This window comes from Clarias gariepinus, chromosome 16 (genome assembly GCF_024256425.1).
Source record: "Clarias gariepinus isolate MV-2021 ecotype Netherlands chromosome 16, CGAR_prim_01v2, whole genome shotgun sequence".
Classification (NCBI taxonomy): Eukaryota; Metazoa; Chordata; class Actinopteri; order Siluriformes; family Clariidae; genus Clarias; species Clarias gariepinus.
Genome location: NC_071115.1, coordinates 11,148,350 through 11,169,526, shown reverse-complemented (window position 1 = coordinate 11,169,526; position 21,177 = coordinate 11,148,350). Strand labels below are relative to the sequence as shown.

The 21,177-nt window shown below is 37.5% G+C and overlaps 1 protein-coding gene across 1 annotated transcript in view; it reads right to left on the bottom strand.

Annotated features, from left to right (window-relative positions):
• vat1 (vesicle amine transport 1) overlaps positions 1-21,177 on the bottom strand; it is a 33,774-nt gene that overhangs the window by 6,000 nt on the left and 6,597 nt on the right. Inside the window, exons 2-4 of the mRNA XM_053514675.1 lie at positions 14,956-15,163; positions 4,441-4,611; positions 3,249-3,338 (exon numbers count right to left, since the gene is read on the bottom strand). Of these exons, the coding sequence (XP_053370650.1) occupies positions 3,249-3,338; positions 4,441-4,611; positions 14,956-15,163 (469 nt within the window). The remainder of the gene's footprint in view (positions 1-3,248; positions 3,339-4,440; positions 4,612-14,955; positions 15,164-21,177) is intronic.

The following is a 21,177-nucleotide window of genomic DNA, read 5'->3' as shown; positions in this document are numbered from 1 at the left end:
CCCTTAAGTCACTAAAAATTACTTCTCTACTGGTAGTAACTAGCGGTGTCACCAAGCTAGCAGATTCTAACCCATCATACATGACTTAATAAGGAGCTAGGTCAGAGAAATTCTTAAAATGTTTGCTACCTTATCATCTATCTAATTGTGGGATAAATGTTTTGTAAAAATTCAGTTTATTAGCAGGCTAGGACAGAACAAAAACAGGATAATTTGTTAAGAATCTAGCTTACATTAGGATATTAAACTATCTAACTTTTGTTAGCTTTTTTTGTTAGGATTTGTTTAGCTAGTACTACAGAATTTATTTACACAATATAAATGAATAACCATGATTGGGAACATGGCAACTAATTTAATTGCAGACAAAATAAAAATTTTACTTGGCCACAAAACAGACCTCAAGTCCAACATTATACTTACACTAGTTAGCAGGACTTAATTTAAGCATTCAGGGTCCATTTTAATCTAGTGTGAAGTCAGCTGTCAGGAGAGCACGGAAAAACAAAGTAATGTAAGGTTTTTATAATTGTGTTGCTTTTACGCTTAATTTGAAAAGTGAATTATTAGGATGAATGGGTCCACTGTGGCCTGTGTGCGCGTGTGTGTTCTGTGGGCGAGCGTATTACTAAAGGAATTTTGGGGTCTGAATTCTAAGCATGTTCTCGAAGTATGGTGAATAAGAGCTTGTGTGTGTTGGATTTCTTTCTGACTGACCAGCCACTGTTCCGTCAATCTACTGCCAATCCTTTTCATTTAATGACGCATAACATGCCTTTTTTTTTCTCCGTCAGTGTTTCAGCATTGTCCATTTGCAGCATTGCACCCTGTAACCTCGACTTTGTCGCCATCCTCACGTCTCCCAACAGCTCTGTTCTCTCGTCTGTGCCACTTATCTCAATTTCGTTTCATTTCTTTTTTGGCTGGCTTTAGGCAAATTTATTTATTTAGTTTTTTACATTTCGGGTGCTCTAAATCTGCCCTCTCACCCACCCCGTTATTGCTCCTTACACTTTTACAAAACACTAAGTGGGCTGTGATTCAGCCTGAGATTTGGACAGGTCCCAGTCTGCTACATTCGGACACAGGCCGGGTTCTGGAGCAAATAGAAGCTCCATTGTTCCACTTGGCTGCCATGATGCTGATAAGCCTGAGCAGGAGGGGGAATGAAGAGATTGAGAGAAAGAGCGCGAGAGAGATGGACACAGAAAAGAGAGAGAAGGAGGGGAGCAGAGACACAAGAGTGCGTTGTTGTTCAGTAAACTTGTCATGGGCATTAGGTTGCTAAACATGTGGAGAAAGCGATGTGCTGACTGCATGCTGATCGAGCACGCTTTTCCTACATCATCAGCTGAGGCCTACACTTTCTTTGCATTAATGGCCAAGTATTAGCTTCAATAAAATGGTTTAGTGAAGTGCACTACTTTGTGGTTTCTGAGAAAATGTCCAACCACAAGCATTAAGTGATAAAGTTGTGGCCAGCAATGCAGATGGAAGCCAACCTACACAAGGAGTGTACAGATGTGTAGACGATACACATTTAACTAGAGGTGGAGGAAAAAAAATAGATTTGATTATGAATCAGTATTTGTGTGCGCCAGTTCACGCATCACCACGTTGACTACAAAATTATTATTTTTTATTATTTATTACACTTATAATAGGAGATGCACAAGTTGCTCAGAAAGTGACTGGAACGTGCTATTTTTCAGCTTGATCAGCCATGAGCAATCATCCTTGGAGTTCTGTGCCGATGCACAAGCTTCTGAGTAGTGCAACAGAAATGGATTTTTATGGGTGTTGCATCAAAATTTGCACACATTAAAAAGTCTTAGATGAGCCTTTTTCCTCAAAAGTTTGCAAGCAAATTAGTCTCAAAACCCATGCATTACACACTCTTACACAAGCCTCAAAACACCACAAGCTCCAAATATTCTTGGAATGCGTGTTAAGCCTCATGTTAGATGCTCATCCTAGGATTGAATGTGGCCATGTGTGCACAATTGCTGAACATGCACACAAGACTTAAGGCATTTTAGGTGGTAAAATGTTGCCGTTTCTTTAGAATCCTGCAGGTGGTGCTCTACACAATTTACACACTGGCATCCAGTGAGGTAGGAGCGAATTATATACAAGTATATATTATAAGTTTGTTTAGAAATAACTACGGCGGGTGGGCGATTCTGTTTGCTCAATAATAATGAAGCTTTTTATTTAAATCGATTTTAAGTTCAATGTTAAACTCTTGTATTTGAATCTAGTTTGTTTTGTTAATATGCTGCCCTTAGTTTTTAATAATAATAAAAAAAAAAAACTAATGGTATAATGAACAGGCTACACATAATTACTCATTAAATTCAGCTGTAAAGCTGGTATATAAAGTATACTCAATTTTATGGTTCAATTCTATAAAATTGTAAATCTGGAAAAATATACTGAATCTGAAGATTTATAAAATCGTGATGCTTACAGAAATGCAGTATTAATCGAATTAGCATCTTGGGTATAATGATATTGTTTCAGGTGCTGACTGGCGATACTTATTCTGGGCTGGTCATAATTGCACAACTACATAAGACTCTGACAATAATTTGAGGCGATCATGGTTCCATGTAATTATACAAGGTCAGCAAGACCACAGTTCATTATCCCAACTAATCTGAACTTCGATATATGGGGTCATTTTATGTGTTAGACCATAAAACTACTGATAACAGGCAGGATGCTCACGCAGAAGGGTAAGAGAAATATTCCCCTGATTAAAATGCAATGAAGATGCATGGAAATTAAACAGCAGATTAATTACAATTATGGGCGTGGTTTATTTTTTTCATCTAGCATTTTATTTAAACTGTACTTACAGTGGTTCCAGCTAGGTTACTCGTGTGTTCATTTAGCTTGATTGGTCTTTGCACTGCTCAAATAACATTCATGTCCCGAAACTCTGACTGATTTTGTTGAGTCAGAGTAACACAAGAGGTGGAGGTACAGTAACGCATTAAACAATTGAGAAGCCAGACCATAATGCTTGTCTAAGTGATAGCTGAAGTTAGCTGTATCTTTTAGTGCTCCCCATTCCCAAGCCACACACACACACCATGCCTAGGCTAGCCCAAGCGGAAGCTTCCTTGAAATTGTTCAGTATTGATCAATGTTTGTGGTTTCAAGTTATTAGGGGTTTTGTGCAAAAAGATATCGCTGATGGCAGCCTATGAACTGCTATGAACTGCGTACATCCTCAGACTTACCGTAGCTGATTAGTTTGCCCAAAGGTTTCAAAAGGTTGTAGCCCTTATGGGTGTCGGAACCACCCAGGGGATCCAGGACAATGTCCACTCCTGAAAGAGAAACACACAAACATTTTGAATTGGTGAATAACATTCCCCTTATTCATCTACAGTGTTCATCTCATTTACACTCATGACCAAACAGACTCGAGAGTTCTTCCGTTTTCCTGACAAGATTTATTTAAATAATAAAAAAAGCATCTTCCTGCATGTTTAAAAATACACACGTATTCTCGCTCACATTTTTTCCCCACTCCCACACACGGCCACAGCTGAACAGCAACGCTACAATTCAAGGTTAAAATAACACACCAGACAAGTTATCACAATGCAAACAACAAAAGTCTGTATTCACAGCGAAACACTCCTTACGTACATTTTCAATTTGTCATAAAAATTCTGATTAATTATACATTTCTTAAATCTTTAAAACTGACAATAGTAAGGCCACAGGCAAGTGTATGGCTTTTATTAGTCCCTAAAGTCTGTGTAAACTAGGTCGTGTCAGTGCTTACTTGTCACTGAATATGTCTAGCAGTCTAATCTCGGCTATGTGGAATTCAGTCAGCAAGCTCAAGGCAGGCAAGTACTGTACGGTTTGTTTCCTTAAGTCCTGAAATAACCCTGACTTACAAGATCTGCTTCTGAATAGGCAGATTTCAGTCATGAGAACGAAATATGTAGTTTAAAATCATATACAAACATACTTGGATGTGCCTGGACCATAAACTTATTAAAATGAAATCAGCAAAACATGCATTTTGGCATGGTACAAAAAATAAATAAATAAATAAATAAATTATCAGCACCTAGGTATCGTGACATCATATTGTGCGGCCCCTGGTAATGTTCATCCCTACTTTACAGCGATCCAAACTAGTTTGTAGTAACTTAATCATAAAGATCAATGCTTATCCTTCTGTAGTAATTCAGAATAGCTGCTTGGATCTGTCAAATATTTATTTCCTATTCTTTGGATTAAACCCATTAAATTCAAGCAAACAAGCTAAAAAAGTATAAGCTTAATTTTGCTATAAGCTGGCACGTTGCGAATATTCAAAGCTAACTAGTATAACTTGTCCCCTTGCCAGCTTTCGAGGCTAGTGGTTAAACAATTTTAGGTTTGTTTCAAAGCATTTGTTAGTGTTCACACCTTTGGGGCTGATCTTGCGGACCTCCTCTACGTAGTCCCGTGTACGGTAGTCGATGGGGTGTGTGACTCCTCCCTCGCTGATGACTTCATGCTTAGCGGCTGAAGCAGTTCCAAAGATAGTGACATCGTTCACCGTCTTACAGAGCTGAGTAGCAGCGATCCCTACACCTCCTGTGATAACAGATAAGCAAAACACAATATTCAGGTTACACAAGAGCAAGCATGCACCAAGAAGTTACAAAGAATAGCAGAATTGTACCCCTATAAACCAGTTTAATCTGCAATCACACAATAACACACAGTCCAGATAATGGAATGGAGGCTAAGGAAAAGAAACACAGCTAGACTTTACAAGCCAAGTGCATACAAACAGTTAGGGCTCAGTGATACTGGACAATGGATTTGAAGGTTGTAGAATCCTGGTACTGCAAAATTTGTAACTGTTGTAGCTTAACTGGCAAAGAAAATAACAGTAGAAATAAGTCCTACCGTACATGTTGTACCCGTGTGAAAGTTCCATACCAGCGAGTGGCAACAGTCCATGTTCATAACATTGAGTTTGCGTTTCACTAAACAATCTCTACTAGCTACTGCTTTAAAGCCAGTTTAGACCACTTGTCTGGATTTCAAATGCATTTGTATTCTTACATAGATGGTCCACCACCCACCCTAAAAAACTTGTTTTACAGCAATTAAAAAACAAAACATACAACCTCACAATAGAAGGTACTAATTAGTACCTCTGAGAAACCTGTGTTTCTAATAGTATGAAAATTATTTTAGGTAGAACCATTTTGGGAAGCCAAGCCCATGAACCTTAAACACCGTATTTGTTTTTATCCTTTCCTCCCATTAGTTTCATAGCTACTGATGATTTACAATTTTGAACAATGACCACAGAACTTGTTCTCTCAATGGCCTCCAACGCCAAGTCAACTGAGCATCAGTTAGTGCTGAAGTGCGCCGACAGGGTCCAACTACCATCAGTGCTGCGCGACATGACAGTGAAAAATGGAGGCGCGAGTTGACCGTGGGCCAGCTGGGTGCAATTCTTCACCCATCTCCGTATGATGTCCGAGCCACCCAAAAGTGTGTTAAGTATGTGAACAAGTGACAAATTTGAGCGATTTGTACTCCCTTTAACATGTCAAAGTGCTTGGAAGTCCTCGAGACAAAACAGACTGGCTCTGAGCCTGATTAGAAATTCCTCTGTTTAATGAATTAACTGGTAAGTGACAAAAGAAAAAAAAAAGGGGGGGGGGGGGGGGGGGATGATAGCAAAATAGGGCAAAATAAAGTACAGAACAAAACTCATCTTTTAGCAAACATGTTTAGTAGTAGGTCATAAGTTGGAGTCAAGTTTCATAACACTTGTTAATAATTTTCTGAACTTGAGTCTCTTTAAAAATATTAGGCAAAACAGTACAGTGTGCGCGCATGCATGCTTAAATTATTAACTAAATCAAAGTTAAATGCACCAGACTCCTACTTGTGCTCGACAAAAACAGCCCCAAAAATGTGTGTTTAGGACAAAATGATCAGGAAGGGCAAGAAGTGAGAATGCATTCATAAAGGTCGCTGGAAACAACATAAAGGGCAGTGCTTACTGAATGCCAAAATGAAAACAACACCACCCACACACACCCAGGGTAAGGCCAGGCAACATACCATACAAATTGCCGTCAGTATCTTATAAAGTTGCACACCATCTTGTTTGTATTGTGCAACATGCAAATGATAAACACCTATTTAAAACATGATAAAAACCGGTCGGATGAATGCAGATTTTTTCCTTCACCTTGGTGCAAGCCATATCATATTTGCACGTTTTTAGAAAGAACACGTTTTTTTCTAATTAAAGTAACAAAACCATGCTACACAGTATGCTGACTTGTGTTAAATGAAAAAGAAAGTGCACAGTTCACCGATTCATTTGCATAGTGTGAAAAGTAAACCAGGAACTAGCCATTGGAGTGAGAACATTAGACTTTAAATAGGTTATGGGTATTTTTGCTCGCATTCATTCATGTGTGCGGTAAAGTAAAATATAAGGGGGAAAATCTATTTTTCCCTTTTAGGTTCATACTGTACATTCCGCACTGAACTTTTGTTCAGGTTTTGTTGTCATGGAGACCCCAGTCTGTCGGTCCTCAATATACTTGTTCACCTGCTCCTATTCTGCTGGTCCTTACACACTAAGCATGACTGTGTGCATGTGAGAGTGCACGCATGTGAATGAATGTGTACAAAGGGTCAGTCTACCTCATGACTCCGCTAATCACAAGACCAGAAAGAAAAAAAAAAGCCAAGACAACCACTTACCCTACAGTCAAATTTATAATCTCAGAAGGATTTTCTTTCCACACATTGTTTCTCTGACATGAAAAAAAAAAAAAAAAAAACACCACTAGTAAGAAAGAGGAACTGAAAGAGAGGACACGAGAGAAAAAGACAGTATGAGGCATACAGAGGCTCGAGGGCCATAAACAGATTTCCACGGTGAGATCCATTTGTTCTGCTCAGGATTAAATTCCCTTGTTTTTCATGGTTGAATGAAGACTGATGCTCATCCGATAAGGTTCATTATTTAAAGAAGAAAAAAAAAAAACTGTATGAAGGGACACACAATTGGCATGGAAGTCTTTATATTTTTCCCTGTTACACATTCAGACCCACAAACCGATATGCAGAGATTTGGCGGCTCTTGGTCACCACAGTGTGATCTGTTGTGGTCAAGCAGAATTTCCCTGAAAATATTGTAGAATTCTACAAATTCCCAGCTGTAGCCCACATAAAGAGGGCAACTAGAGGACAGAGAAAGAGACTATTAAACATTAACCAGCTAAAAAAAGAAAGGGAAAAAAATATATATATATTCCTCATTATAAATCTCAAATAGAAATTCAGATGTACCAAATAGAGAATAACCATAATAAATCAGGCAATCAGTTTGAATAACCATACGCTCACTCAGAGAGAGCACTACATAGATTCCTCACCACCACTACAGTATGTTATGCCCCACATAGTGAGCATACATAAGTATAAAACCTCTTGGAATTCAGTCTTTGCCCTCAAATGGGTTTAAAAAAAATAATAAACATAATCCAAGTAAATATCATCTTCCAGAGAGCACTACTGCATTTTAAGTAACCTTCAATATTATTAAAGATTATAAACTTTTTTTAAAAATAGTTTTTTATAAGATATATATATATATTTTAAAAAATTGTTTTAAATGAGCCGTGACTCTGAGGCAGACTTGATTAGATTTAATTATAGGGGTCATGATTGGATTCACGATACCCAAAATAGTCAGCATGTTAAATGTCTGATTTGTCTCAAGCAGGTTTTTTTCCTTTTAGGATTTAAAATATTTAAAAATTCTAAACATATCCAATAAAATAAATTAAATGCTGCGCAAATCATGTTAATTGTTTAAACGCTTCATACTATGCTATTAATATAGTGCTGCACAATTAAGCACAATCAAAATCATGGTATGGACCGGCGTAATTATTTAATCACAGAAGGCTGCTATTTATTACATACAGTACTCAGTCGGAAATTTATGTAGAATTCTTCAATTAAAGCATTTATTTATTTTTAATTGCTTTTGAGGTAATTAAGGGCAAACATCCTCTTACTGAGCTCGTCTGTGCTATTATTTGCTGGTGGCCTAGATACAGTAAACATATGAGAACACAAAAATGGTACATTTAATAGTGACATAAAATCGCAATGATTGTGCAGCCCAAGCTATTATATTCTCTCCAACCATCTGCTCCACACTGTGACCGTATCAAGAAGAAGGAAAAAAAAAAAAAAAAAAAACACCAGCTTCAAAGTTTATCCAAAGTATTTAGGAAAAAAAAGTGAATATGCATAAGTGGAAAAATGACCCATTTGTTTAGTTAATTGAACTGACCAACAAAAGATGGATTGAATTGCATAACTGATTAAATGACACATAAGCTCTAATGCTAACGAGAACGTCTGTCCACTGTGTAACGGTATAACATTAGTGGCTCATTAATTTCCAAGGCATCTAAATAAAAATTTATGAGAAAGTCATTTTGAAAGAACTGTTAGCTCCATTTTATAAAGCAGCTGTTGGGCGTGTCAGGAAAAAAAATTAAATATTGAAACAGTTAAGGAAAGAAGTTAAGCATGAAAAATAAAACCTTAGGGAGTCAAAAATATGATGACTTAACTGGTCAAAGCGAGCCAGAAGATAAACAATTGAGAATTATAACTCCATAATTTATTCATGCACTGACAATCAGGTCATCCTTGGCCGATAGGACACACTTTAGCTCCATCCAGCTCTCTAAACTCTTAATCTGACTGCAACCTCATACACAGCAATGGGGCAATGTCCAAACCAGTTGAGTCCTAGTTTAACGCTATACTACATTAACAAGGGTCGATTTGCTTTTAGCCACACAATAAGGCTTGTTGGCACGAGCACCATGACTCTACACACCCTTCCCCAGGCTCTTCTGGCTGCAAAACATGGACTGGGGTCAAGCTTCGGGTGTGCGTCTCAGGAGCTTAAAGATGTGAAAAGAGGAAATTCATTTCAGTTCCAGGATAAACCTGTAACAAATTAATAAATAAATATATAGAAAAGATCCTGTGTGCTAAACTCCCAAGTGCTTTCTAAAGACACACTGACAGCACAAAAAAAAATAGACATTTGGATGTGTGAGTGGACTCAATGACAAAGAGTATGCCATTATGCACATAATGCGCTGATTAACAACCAGAACCACTATGACAATCTTGCTAATACTTTCTTCACTTTGTGTGTATTTACCATCCACTTACACATTCTACCACATGTGTAGTCACATGGCCGAGTCTGTAATTACTACTTACGTATACCTACAGTACAAACCTTGTTAGTGAAATTTTATTTATCATAATCAAGGTAAAATGGATCATGATACCGATCTGAGGTAATGTCACCCAGCACTAGCATACACACTCACCAGCAACTTTAATAGAAATGTTTGTGCACCCACACACAGTTATCCAGTCAGCCAATAATATGACATTAGCTGCAGTCCATGTGGCTTCCATGCCACAAATTCTAAAATTTGGTGCCAGATCAGCTGGCTCACGTATTTTAGAAAATGGGATCAGCTGTTATTTCTTACACAACAGTCTCTACCATTCATAAACAATGGTGCAAAAATGGGGGAAAAAAAAAAAAAAAAAAAAACAGAGATCAGAGGATTGTCAAATGGTCTGACCTGACAAAAAGAATATGGTAACAGAAGCAACTACTTTACAAAGATGGTGAGGAGAAAAGCATCTCAAAACTAATAAGGGTGGGTGAGCTACAACATTAAAGGACCTCATGGGGTTCCACTCAGGTCAGCCAGAGAGAGAACTCTAATGCTACAGCGTGGACAGACGATGTTCTTCCAATCTCTAAATGTCCGGTTTGAGTAAACTGAAACTCTTGGCCTGTAACTGCACGATTTGTGATATTACTATAGGTTTGGATAATTGTATAACTTGGCGTACGGATGTTTATGTTAAAGCAGCCAGTGAGCATGTGTGTATATATACATATTAAACTGTATAAACACTAAATCAGGACAAGGAAATTGCCACTGTTGCATGGAAATGCAAAAAAAAAAAAAAACAAGCATTAAATATGATGCTTGTTCTTTTTATTCCCCCGCAAGGAACCATTAAAAAAATACATTTAGTCGCATCGGTGTAACAAATATTTTTATTCCATCCTCTTTCCCTTCAGCCCTGTAACCCCCCTCCCTGCTGTTCTGGGTGTGGTGGCCTGAGAGATCGGCGAGATTCTGCCTTCTGCGACACTCCAGATGGATCGCTGTATTTCCTCCTGATACGAGCCAAAGAATCATTCAGAAACATTCACCTTGCCAGGACTCCACTTTCCCATCCAGCACTGCTTTGTGTGTGTGTGTGTGTGTGTGTGTGTGTGTGTGTGTGTGTGTGTGTGTGTGTGTGTGTGTGTGTGGTTCATAACTAATCCCACAGACTGAATTCAGGCAGAGGATGCAGATGTGCAAGCCCAAAGAGAGCAAGAGTACAAGGGTGGGAAGGATGTGTGTCGAACAATATCCTATTGAGAAGGGGCAAAGTTTCAGCCTAAACGACCACCACCTACCTTTTACATTTCTCTCTAGCTCACTCGACTTCTCTTCCTTCTCTCTCCACAATCTGCATTTCTCTCGCCTTCATTCACTGCATGCGTGAGCTCAATCTCCTACACTCGTACAGTAAATCATTACTCCACATACCCTGTCCTGTATTCACTCCAGCCTACAGTACCCCTTCATTAGCATCGGCTAAAGGAGCAGTTCTATCCTACTGGGAACACTGCGAGATCATATGGAATGGGAAAGCATTCATGATTCAAGGTTCTACATTTTCTTCCACACTATAGCAGAGTGTGTGGGGAAAAAAACCTAAAGCAAATCAACCAGTTGAACTAACCATGCTCTCACACACCTTAAGAAATTGGGTGGGGAAAAAATTCATGGCTCAAAACACTGCTTTGCCTCTGGAGACAAAGGTCATTGAATTATGAAGAATCTAAGAAATACTATGAGCTACAACTAAATACAAGAATTTGTAAGCAGTCGTCAGCTGATCAGAACATTAAAACAATAACTTGGCAAAAGGGGAATGAAGAATAATGACTGGAAGATCACGTGTGTGCATGCGTGCGTTGAGGGCAAGATGCACCACAAATTTGATTATTTTTATGACAAAGCACATTCTGAAGCATTCAGTTCCCCTCATACCACATTGATTTGCCAACAATAACCATCACTAAAAGAAAAACAATTCTGTAACTATTGTGGTTTTATGAATATTTGTACGCTAAATTATAATTTACAATGTTTTTTTTTTTTTTTTTTTTTTTTTAACTAAACACAGCTTATTACCAAGAAATCACAATTGTTAATGTATTATTTAAAATTTCTGCCAACAAAAAAATTTTTTTAATCCATCTCCAGTTTTGGTGCCTTGTAACATGCTTAAAATGTTACAAGGCACCAAAACTGGAGATGGATTTAAAAAAATTAATGAGTAAAAGTGTCAAAATTAGAATAAACCGTGTAATACAAATCCTCACATTCATAGGTATTATATAAAAATTCTTTGGAGAGATCATGCAATTTTGTTTCGTTTTGGAACAGGTACCTTTTTTTTGTTTGTTTTAAAGGCATTCATATAGATAATTTATATGGTTTTAAAGAGGCATATAAAATGCACAATTACAAGGAAACAGAAAAGCTAATATAAACTTACTGGAAAAAAAATTAAATAAATTGCATCAACACTTCTCTTTCTTGCTCACAAACTTGATATTCAGGTTGTACATGGAGTTCAGTAAAACAGCTTGGTTCCTGTCAATGCACTGGGGTTAATTCAACTATATTTATTAAGCACTTTTAACAAGGACGTCGCTACAAAGCAGCTTTACGGAAATAATTAAACCTTAAAAATAAATAATAATTCCTAATGAGCAAGACAAAGGCAATGGGGAAATATGCTCAAAAAAGAACCCATCCCCATTTGGGTAATACCTAATAGTATATCCAAATAAATCCCTTTCATCATTGTGTGCTATATAGCTAATAATTTATGTGACTCATTTTTTTTTTTTTACCAATCTGAATAGCGTATTAATCAAAACTATTAAAGCATACGCCTTCCCAACAAGAACAGCTGAGACAGGTCATGTGCTGAACTGTACGTGATTTATTACAGCGCTGTAAATTATGCATGATTAAGATTGGTCTGGTCTGGATTGGCCAGTTATACTAGACAACAGTCAGCAGACAATTTAATGGTAACTGTTGTTAAAGAATAAAAACATTGCGACATTCTGGTTTATGCTGCTCAGTGCTGCTGTGATGATCATACTGCCTGTTGTGTGACATATTGGTCGAGCAGATGCTTGTTTTTTTTTGTTTTTTTTCCAAACTGTTATTGTCATGATGTTTATACCAACAGTGTAAAATCAGTCCAAATATTAAGTGAAGCCCAAGGACATTTAAATAAATAAATACTTCAGTTTTGTTAAATTATTAACAAAAAACACATGACCAATTCCAAGAGTGAGAACAATCAACTTATTTAAAAATTATGCAACTTGGAATTACATTAGGCTTAGGTAGGTCATGAAGTTTTAATCTAATACACGGGCTGTTTAACTCAAACTGGGACTTGTGATATCCTCTTGTAAATAAAGGCATACAACCAATTACGATTTTCAGAAGACTACAAGTGCAATACAGTGATGAGAGTCTTGCACACAGCAAAACATTTGAACATTGCAAAGGTTTTAAAGAAAACCGCACGTCCGTGAATGACGACCCCGTCTGAGGTGGGTCAGAGCCCACTGCAGTTGTTCCCATAAACATTCGGCAAGTGGAACGCCTGATTCTTGATAGATCACTGGATAATTCTTCAACTTGCAGAAGAGACGCATCTGTCTGTGAAAATTGTACACACACTCACAAACGCCACTTGCATATTACAAGAACTCAGCTGGGAGTTATTAACACCTGCCCTGTACAGTCCTGACATCGCTCTAAGTGTTGGTCCCATTAACATTTCTTAGAGGCCAGCATTTTAGACATGAAACAGCCAGGCAAATCATGGCTCTGGTGTACTGAGAAAACTTTCCAACTTGATGGTGTCCAAACCTAGTGGAACGCTGGGATATGTGCACAAGTGCAGGAGGGGATTATAAAGAGAAATAAGGGTAGTTTTTACTCTTAGCACTGTGCTCGGTTACTTTGTGCGATCAAAAGTCCCAGTTTGACTTGAATGCCTCTCATACGTGTTGATAACTTGACACGTTTAACAGCACTGAGAAAACAGAAAAGCTACTTATTAAAAAAAAAAAAACGTAATAAAAATCTAAGGGAAGCCGTTTACTTCCGTCAATAAACGTACAGTAACATCTAGGAACGTGATGTGAAAAATCAAACAACTGTCTCTGCTTAGTGAGACAGAGGCATGGGAGAATATCTTACCAAAGCAGTTCTCAGTTCAGACCCCCCCCAAAAAAAAGTAAGGAAATCACATACAGTATACTACACCAATGTAGTGAAGCACTACACTACAAAGTCTGGTTGAACTTTGAACAGGGTTACGGTCAAGACTCATGAGTGACATGATCACAGGAAAGTATGTCTTTCACGAGTGCCATGTTTGCCTGAGATCATATTTAATGATTGTGTGTGTGGCGGGGGATGTACCACTTTAAAACATTAAAACACATTCTGCTCATTTCCATTTTCTGTACACGATATTGATACCGATACTTTCAGTATCTGCTACCCATCCATTTCTGGGTTTTTTTTTTACATCCCAAAAAATTTTTTTTAAACATATATCTTAAAAAAAAAAGTGTTTTAATAATCCTTAAAAAAAAAAAAAAGATTTACCCTTTTATATTGTTATACTGCACACTTTGCAAATCGCATAATATATATTTATTCTCATTTGAATTTGATTTCATTTATAACACCTGTAAATTTATATACAGTATTCCTCCCCAAAAAAAATAATTTAGTATATAAATATATTCTACTTTATTTTTAGAAATTCTCATGAAATTTCCCCACGTTATTGTACTGAAGGTAGGTCACTGGACCCTTATGAGCATTTCACTGTACAGTACATCATACCATGTATGGTTGTTTATGTGACAATTTGAATTTCTTTATGTACACATTTCTGTAAAACTCTCATCAATCTCAACCTCTTTTCCATTTGTTAAAAGGATTCTTATCCCCCCCCCCCCTAATAACGAATTCCCTGTTTTTCAGAAGGCATTACCCACATACAGATGATGTCTCATTGATCCGTTCCGTGGATAAAAGGCCAGTCTTATTCTTCCAGTTTTAAATAAGAAACACATACATTTTTAATGACACTAAAGGCAGAAAGATCCCAGTACGCTGTTAACGTGTAATGTTATCTTGTTTTATATGCATTAGTTAGTCTTCGGGACGAGGCCACTCTCTTGCACTGCACGCTCTAGTCTCCAGAGATGCAGATAATTTTGGACACAAACACAACTACACACACACACCTGCTCTTTAAAACAAGCGTCCTCAGGGACCTCATGCACAGACAGCCTACAATTCGTTGGCAAGGATGTGCCGATTCCATTTGTGAAGACGCACATGCACGTGCACTTTTTTGCTTCGTCGCTCATCAATGATGCATGTACATGAGCTAGTGTGAAACATCGCTGTATATTCTATATTCTGACAAACATCCAGTCATTGCAGCTGCAACAAATTACAAAAGACGTATGCACACCATATATAGGACACAGAAGATAGAGAAGAATTACTGCAAATAGGAAACACCATCAGCAGCTGCAGAGATCTTCTTTAAACAATACACCCACCTAGACTCGCAAACAACCAACCCAGAGAGTGCAAAATGCTTGCTTTCTCTCACTCCCTCACACACACACACACACTAACTAACCTGCAGCCATGTGGATGAGCACACTCTGATTGGGACGCAGATGGCCGAAGTCAAACAGCATCATGTAAGCGGTGATGTAGTTGACTGGCAGAGCTGCCGCCTCTTCGAAGCTCATCCCCTCGGGCATGAGGAAGGTGTGTGAGGTGGGGACCACAGCCACTTCCTGCCACAGACCACTGCGGTTGAGAACCAGCACCTTGTCACCAACCTGCAAGAGAAACAAACATGACATTCAGAAAAACCACCTCGAGACTAATACGATTGTGCAGCAAACTTTCTATTTTTAAAATTGTTGACCACAACACAGTGCAGGCGTGTTCGAGTACTTCAAAACTGTGATATGGTTTATATTTGGTTAAGCTCTTAACAGCTCAAGTTAAACTAAAGCAGTTACAGATAACATTTCTGTTTGTTGATTGTTGGCACAGGACTAGTTGCATTTGTTTAGTGGAGAACTTCACTTGGAAAAACTATGGATTAAAAAAAAAAAAAAAAAAAAAGGGCGGAAAATATCCTAAAAAGACATACAAAAGATCCGATCACACTATGACTTTTTTTTTTTTTTTTTTTTTTTTTTTTACATACAGTTGTGGGGGGTAATGACTCATAATTGCACTGACTTGACACCAGGAGCGAGGATGGGTTCCCTTTAAAATATAGTTCCTCTCAAGCTGTGCACGCGTGCAGGCGTGTCGTCTCACACTTTTGCCAACATCGCGTCTCGCTTGCTCATTAGGAACTCAAATGTAAATCTATAAGCAGCTGCTTTGTGACAATGTCCACAGTTCAAAGCACTAAATAAAATTATACTAATTGTAATACAAAAAAATTAATTACAAACATCCCATTAAAAAACATGCCATTTCCATAAACCATTTATTTCCACACAAACAAAGAATTAATAAAAATTTAAAAGGACTAGCTTGCTTTATTTCATAACCTCTCAGAGACTGTACCATAAATTAAAACAGGTTATATACCACAGTGCTGCTGAATTCATAAAGGTGCCGATTCGTTTTTCTACACCAGCAGCTCGGACAATAGTTCTGACTGTAAGGCAAAGAAAGGGCTTTGATAAAAGTGCTTACCATAATTTACCATTGCTTCTATTTGACTATTAAACATTTTAAAATGTTAAGGCTGGGCACTATACAGACTATTTAGGGTACTGTATATGAATACATTTGAAATAAGATGATACTGGGTGAGAAGACAGTTTTTATATCGATATAGCTTGCTATTGCGTTACACGACCCAATAGCAGCGTTTGCTCTCTCACACCTCGTCACACAACCCCACCCCTACTTCTCTTCTGCACCCAAACAAACCCAGTGTTTACAACTTGTGCTGTATTGTTGAAATATGCCACATTGCTAGCATGAACCGGCAGCTTTCCAATTAAACATGAAGAATATTGTAAATATTTTGATTACAGCACTAACAGCTGCAGTTAAGCGCACGTGGGTGGGGGTGGTGGGGTGTCGATTAATTTACGTATCGCAACTTGGTTTACAAGAACTGCATATTATTAATATACATATATTACACATACATAATATATAGTGTATATGGAAATGAATGAATATGTGCATGTATTATCAGTGTTATGGTGCTCTGACTGATTCCTTGACTAACAAGGGTTGACAATGCGTCTCCATACAGTATAGCTGAAATAACCCTTAGTGAATGCCTGACATTGGAGGGGAAAAAAATGGCAAATAAATTATAGTCATTCTTACAGGCACACTAAAACAGGCAAATTAACCAACATTACAGCATTTAAAGTGCTGAGTACATTAACCTCGCCTTCTACATGCATTTATTTCTCTCTAATGACCACTCTGGGTGCTCTGCAGTCCAACTCAGCAAAAAACTTGCCCAGTTCATAATATAGTATTTATCAGTCTGTTATTGCTGTGGAGAACAATTAAAGGAGCATTCTTAGATCAGACTACTTTTATGCATTATGAGAATTTATTTTCAATTTCTTAATTAAAATTTTTTGCACCAATATTTCCAACATAATTTTTGGTCGAAATCTCCCACTGTGCACGTGCGTCATCTGATGTACATGTAAAATATTTATACTTTTTGACCTGGGAAGGTTTTCCCTAAGGACAAGTTTATTTAACAGTTACAGGAGTCTACCATCAGTTTTAGTTTTTAAAAGGTCCTTAAGGAAGTAACAGCATCGCATAACTCGAGCCAGTACAAGCTGGTTAACTCAACTATGGACTAGGAAAAGAAGAAAATAAGATTCCTTCATGTAGGTTAATCTTAAGCAGCGTTGTTGCATGTTGTAATAATGATAAAGCCACTGACATTCATGACTCATTCCAGCTGTTTCTTAACCTGCAACACATTACCTGGAACCTCAACTTTCCAGTTCCCTGTTCGGCCAAGTCCCTAGAAAACCAAAATATACTCTTGTTTTAGTCTTTAAAAGCAATTTTTATTATCTGTAATGGAAACCCTGTGTTGCCTAAATGTGCTTCAGCAATTCTCAAAGCAATTAATAAAACACTGATGCAAGATTCTTATTTACAATGTCTGCTCCTGTGCTAAACATTCCCCAATGGTGGCATAGTGAATCACATGCTTTACTATTATTATTATTATTATTATTATTATAATAATAATACGAGGGGGGGGGGGGGGTGCACTTTCAAAGGTGGTTTTACTTCTTCTGAAAGAGAACATGTTACGTGGTTCTGCATAGAAACTTTAAAACCTTGTTCCCTTTCCAAATTTTGTCATTCATTTATCAAAATAAACAAACAAACCCACACCAACATTTACAAAGTCACCCAACAGTCTAGTCTGATTCAGAGGAGAATTACATTTGTTTTATCTCCTGTGATTTAATTTCATGCCACATGTAAGCCGTGTCGCATATGCGGAGAAAGGGGCAAGGCTCGAAACAAACTCACAAAAGCCTGCCATTCACTGATCTTCACTTCCTGCAACATGCTCAAATTTGGGTTGAAACTAAATCAAACAGATTCGTGATGGCATCTGGCCCAAATCAACTCTGATGTAATACTTTGTATCACGAAGTACGCTGAAGCTTGAACGTGACGCTTTTTTTTAAAGTAACGTTATAAAAGTCTGATACACCATTCAGGGTTTATTTTAAAGAACGTGACCACACATGTGATGCCGTTTTATCCAGGAATGAAATCGACAGACAATTCGTTCTGCCGAAGGCATACATTTTTTTTTTTTTTTTTTTTATCATCATCATTTCAGGGAGGAAACCCACAGGGAAAATGTTTTTTTTAAAGAAAACCAGGGTTACTGTTTTTCTTTAAGCCTCCATCACTGGTTAAATGGCAGTCTTTAGATTTGAACTTGCAAACACTGAGTTTTATCTTAAGCTTCATTTTCTGAAGTTAATAAAACGGTATCCATGTTCACCAGAACTAAATCTAGATCCCATCTTTCCATTATAATTTTGGATTAAAATGTTGGAAGATGGTTTTAATGAGAAAATTTCCAAAAAAAAAAAAAGAGGCAAAAGTCATTTCAATGATGCAGAATACACAATGTAACCGAGTCAAAATGCATAAACCACATTAGCAAGTATGTGTGAAATCCTGATGAGCTGAAGGCAGTTAGAGGGAGACATTGTCAAAATAAGGTTATGGGTGAGTAAAATTTCCACCAAATAATCCTTTTAGCTCCTAGATCTGTATTTAAGCCTTCAACAATGAGACTAGACTTCATATTAACTTGAACAACTTTCCTGTTGTATTGAACTTCCAGCCTCCTAAAAGTGCAAAACAATCCCTGCTATCTGATATCATCAAAATGAGGATAGGTTCCCTGTTGAATCTAGTTCCTCAAAAGGTTTCTTCCTCTTGCCATCTCAGTTTTATTTTTTCCCCTCGCTACTGTTGATCTTGGCTTGCACATCTGGCACAGTCTAATAATAATAATAATTTAAAAAATGAAGCTTCTTTGCAACAAAACATACAGAATTTTTGGTTGCCTGACTTTGGGACTATGCGTCAAGTGTCGATAAGTGTCGATTCAATTTCTGCCTCAAGAAGTTATTTAACAGTTCCTCAGTTACCACTATACACCCTTATGTTAGACACCATTACACCGACATTGTACACTGAAAACCTAAAAATATACATTTGAATAAATTCTAATTAGTCACATACACGGTATGATATGCAATACAATTTCTAAATATAAATAGATTAATATAAACATTAAAAAGAAAAACAACAAAATAGCCAACTTGTAGCCAACTTCATCTTAGATTTCAACTGGCTGCAGGGAAAGACCGTCTGACAGCAGTGAAGAAATATATTACAGACAAACAAAGACATGCACACAACTACAGGAAACCTCCTCGCGCAAACTTCCATGACTTCCTCTGGAATAAGGAGACACAGGAAGCACTTTGTGCGTGCACGCCAACACATCTACACTGCACTTTTGAACTACGATAATGACTGTAGTAGGAGGGTCCAACCCAATGTTAAAAAGGTGATCAGCGCCAAATATAAAGCCCCTCAAATCCAATGGACTCCGACTATAAAATATGCCAAGCACACAACACTACACTTTCAGATCATGCTGAACAAGAATCCAGCAGCTTCATGGACATGCTTCATGGTGCATGTCAAATTAAAGGGTTATATTAGTGCAACCTTTTCCAATACATTTTTTATACTTGTAACAACTTGCATAAAAAGCTCAAATCAATATCAATGATTTAATTTTACTTTGATTATGACTAATGATACATTATTTAGGGCCCAAGCACTAGTGTGCAAAGGGCCCTTTTGTTTTCCTAAGGATTTTCCCCCCACCATTCGGAGCTTTTCGAGTGCCTCAACATGCTCAAAAACTCTTGGAAAAAACAACAAGATTTTGCTGCATAATTCATACACATTTGAACGTACAGTATGCATGCAAAACCTGGTAGACATTTAGAGCTCATTGAGCTAAACAACTTTCGCATTGCATGTCATGGGCTCAACTCAACAGGAAGTCAGTTATTTTGGGTTGTTAGCGAAACGCTATATTTTGAAATACTCCTCCCAGGAAATTTATACGATCACCACCAAACCCGGCCTGTCATCTATAGACATTGAGGATGCAAAATTGCAGGGGGATTTTTAATATCTTAAATGAGTCAGCCATGACAATGCCTTAAACTTACACTGAAAAGTAGTTAATAACTGTGTGACATTAAACTGAATGACATTTTAAGTAACATCATATGGCATAGTATGATGCTTGTTCTCCCCCAGCATCCTCTGTGTTTTGGATGTCTTAACATAAAACTCCCCTATTCTCACACAACCCAAATGTTAACACTCACATCTTTCTTACACACAAACACACTTGTACATCACACACACCCTAACAAGTCACATGTCAAACACACACACACACACATCACAAATGTTAACACAGACTCACAATACTCACAAATGTGCACAAACATTCACTCGTCAAACACACACACAAACACACTCAAATCACACACAACACTCAGACACAAACACGACACATAACACATCACAAATGTTAACACACTCAACACACAAATGCGCACAAACATTCACTCAGCACACACAAACTGACACACCTACAGTCTCACACACACCAACACACATGTCACACATACTGTACATCTGAAGCTTAAATGATTGAGATCAAACAATTTTTAACATTATACAAGGATATACCAAGTAAATAGTGAGCAAGTTGTGCAGTGGAAGCGATGACGGCTTTTTGGTGGTCATAAAAACAATAAAAATAAATAAATAAAAAACACAGATAGTGTGGTGATGATGCAGGGTGCTTGGACCCACTCATCATTGCTTGCAACTATATTTTTGTTTTTTATTGTCATTGTTGGACATCATTGGACATACACTGATAAGGTTTATACTATAAACATCATAATCATCTATTAAAGCTGGGATATTTTTTTCATATATAAAGGGTTCTCTCCACGTTGCTTCTGTACTGCCAGACTAGACTGGCCGCAGTCATGCGTCTAGGCACGTCGTAGTACATTTTTAAGGGGACAGACAATACACACACAGTGGGGAAAGTTAATACTTTGTTTTTTTTTGTTTGTTTTTGGTTAACAACATGGGCAAGATTACTTATGTTAAAGGTTCTGAATGTTTCGTTTAATAGCCAATGTGTGGCAAATATTGAGAGCGACGATGAGTAGAAAGATCAGTTACG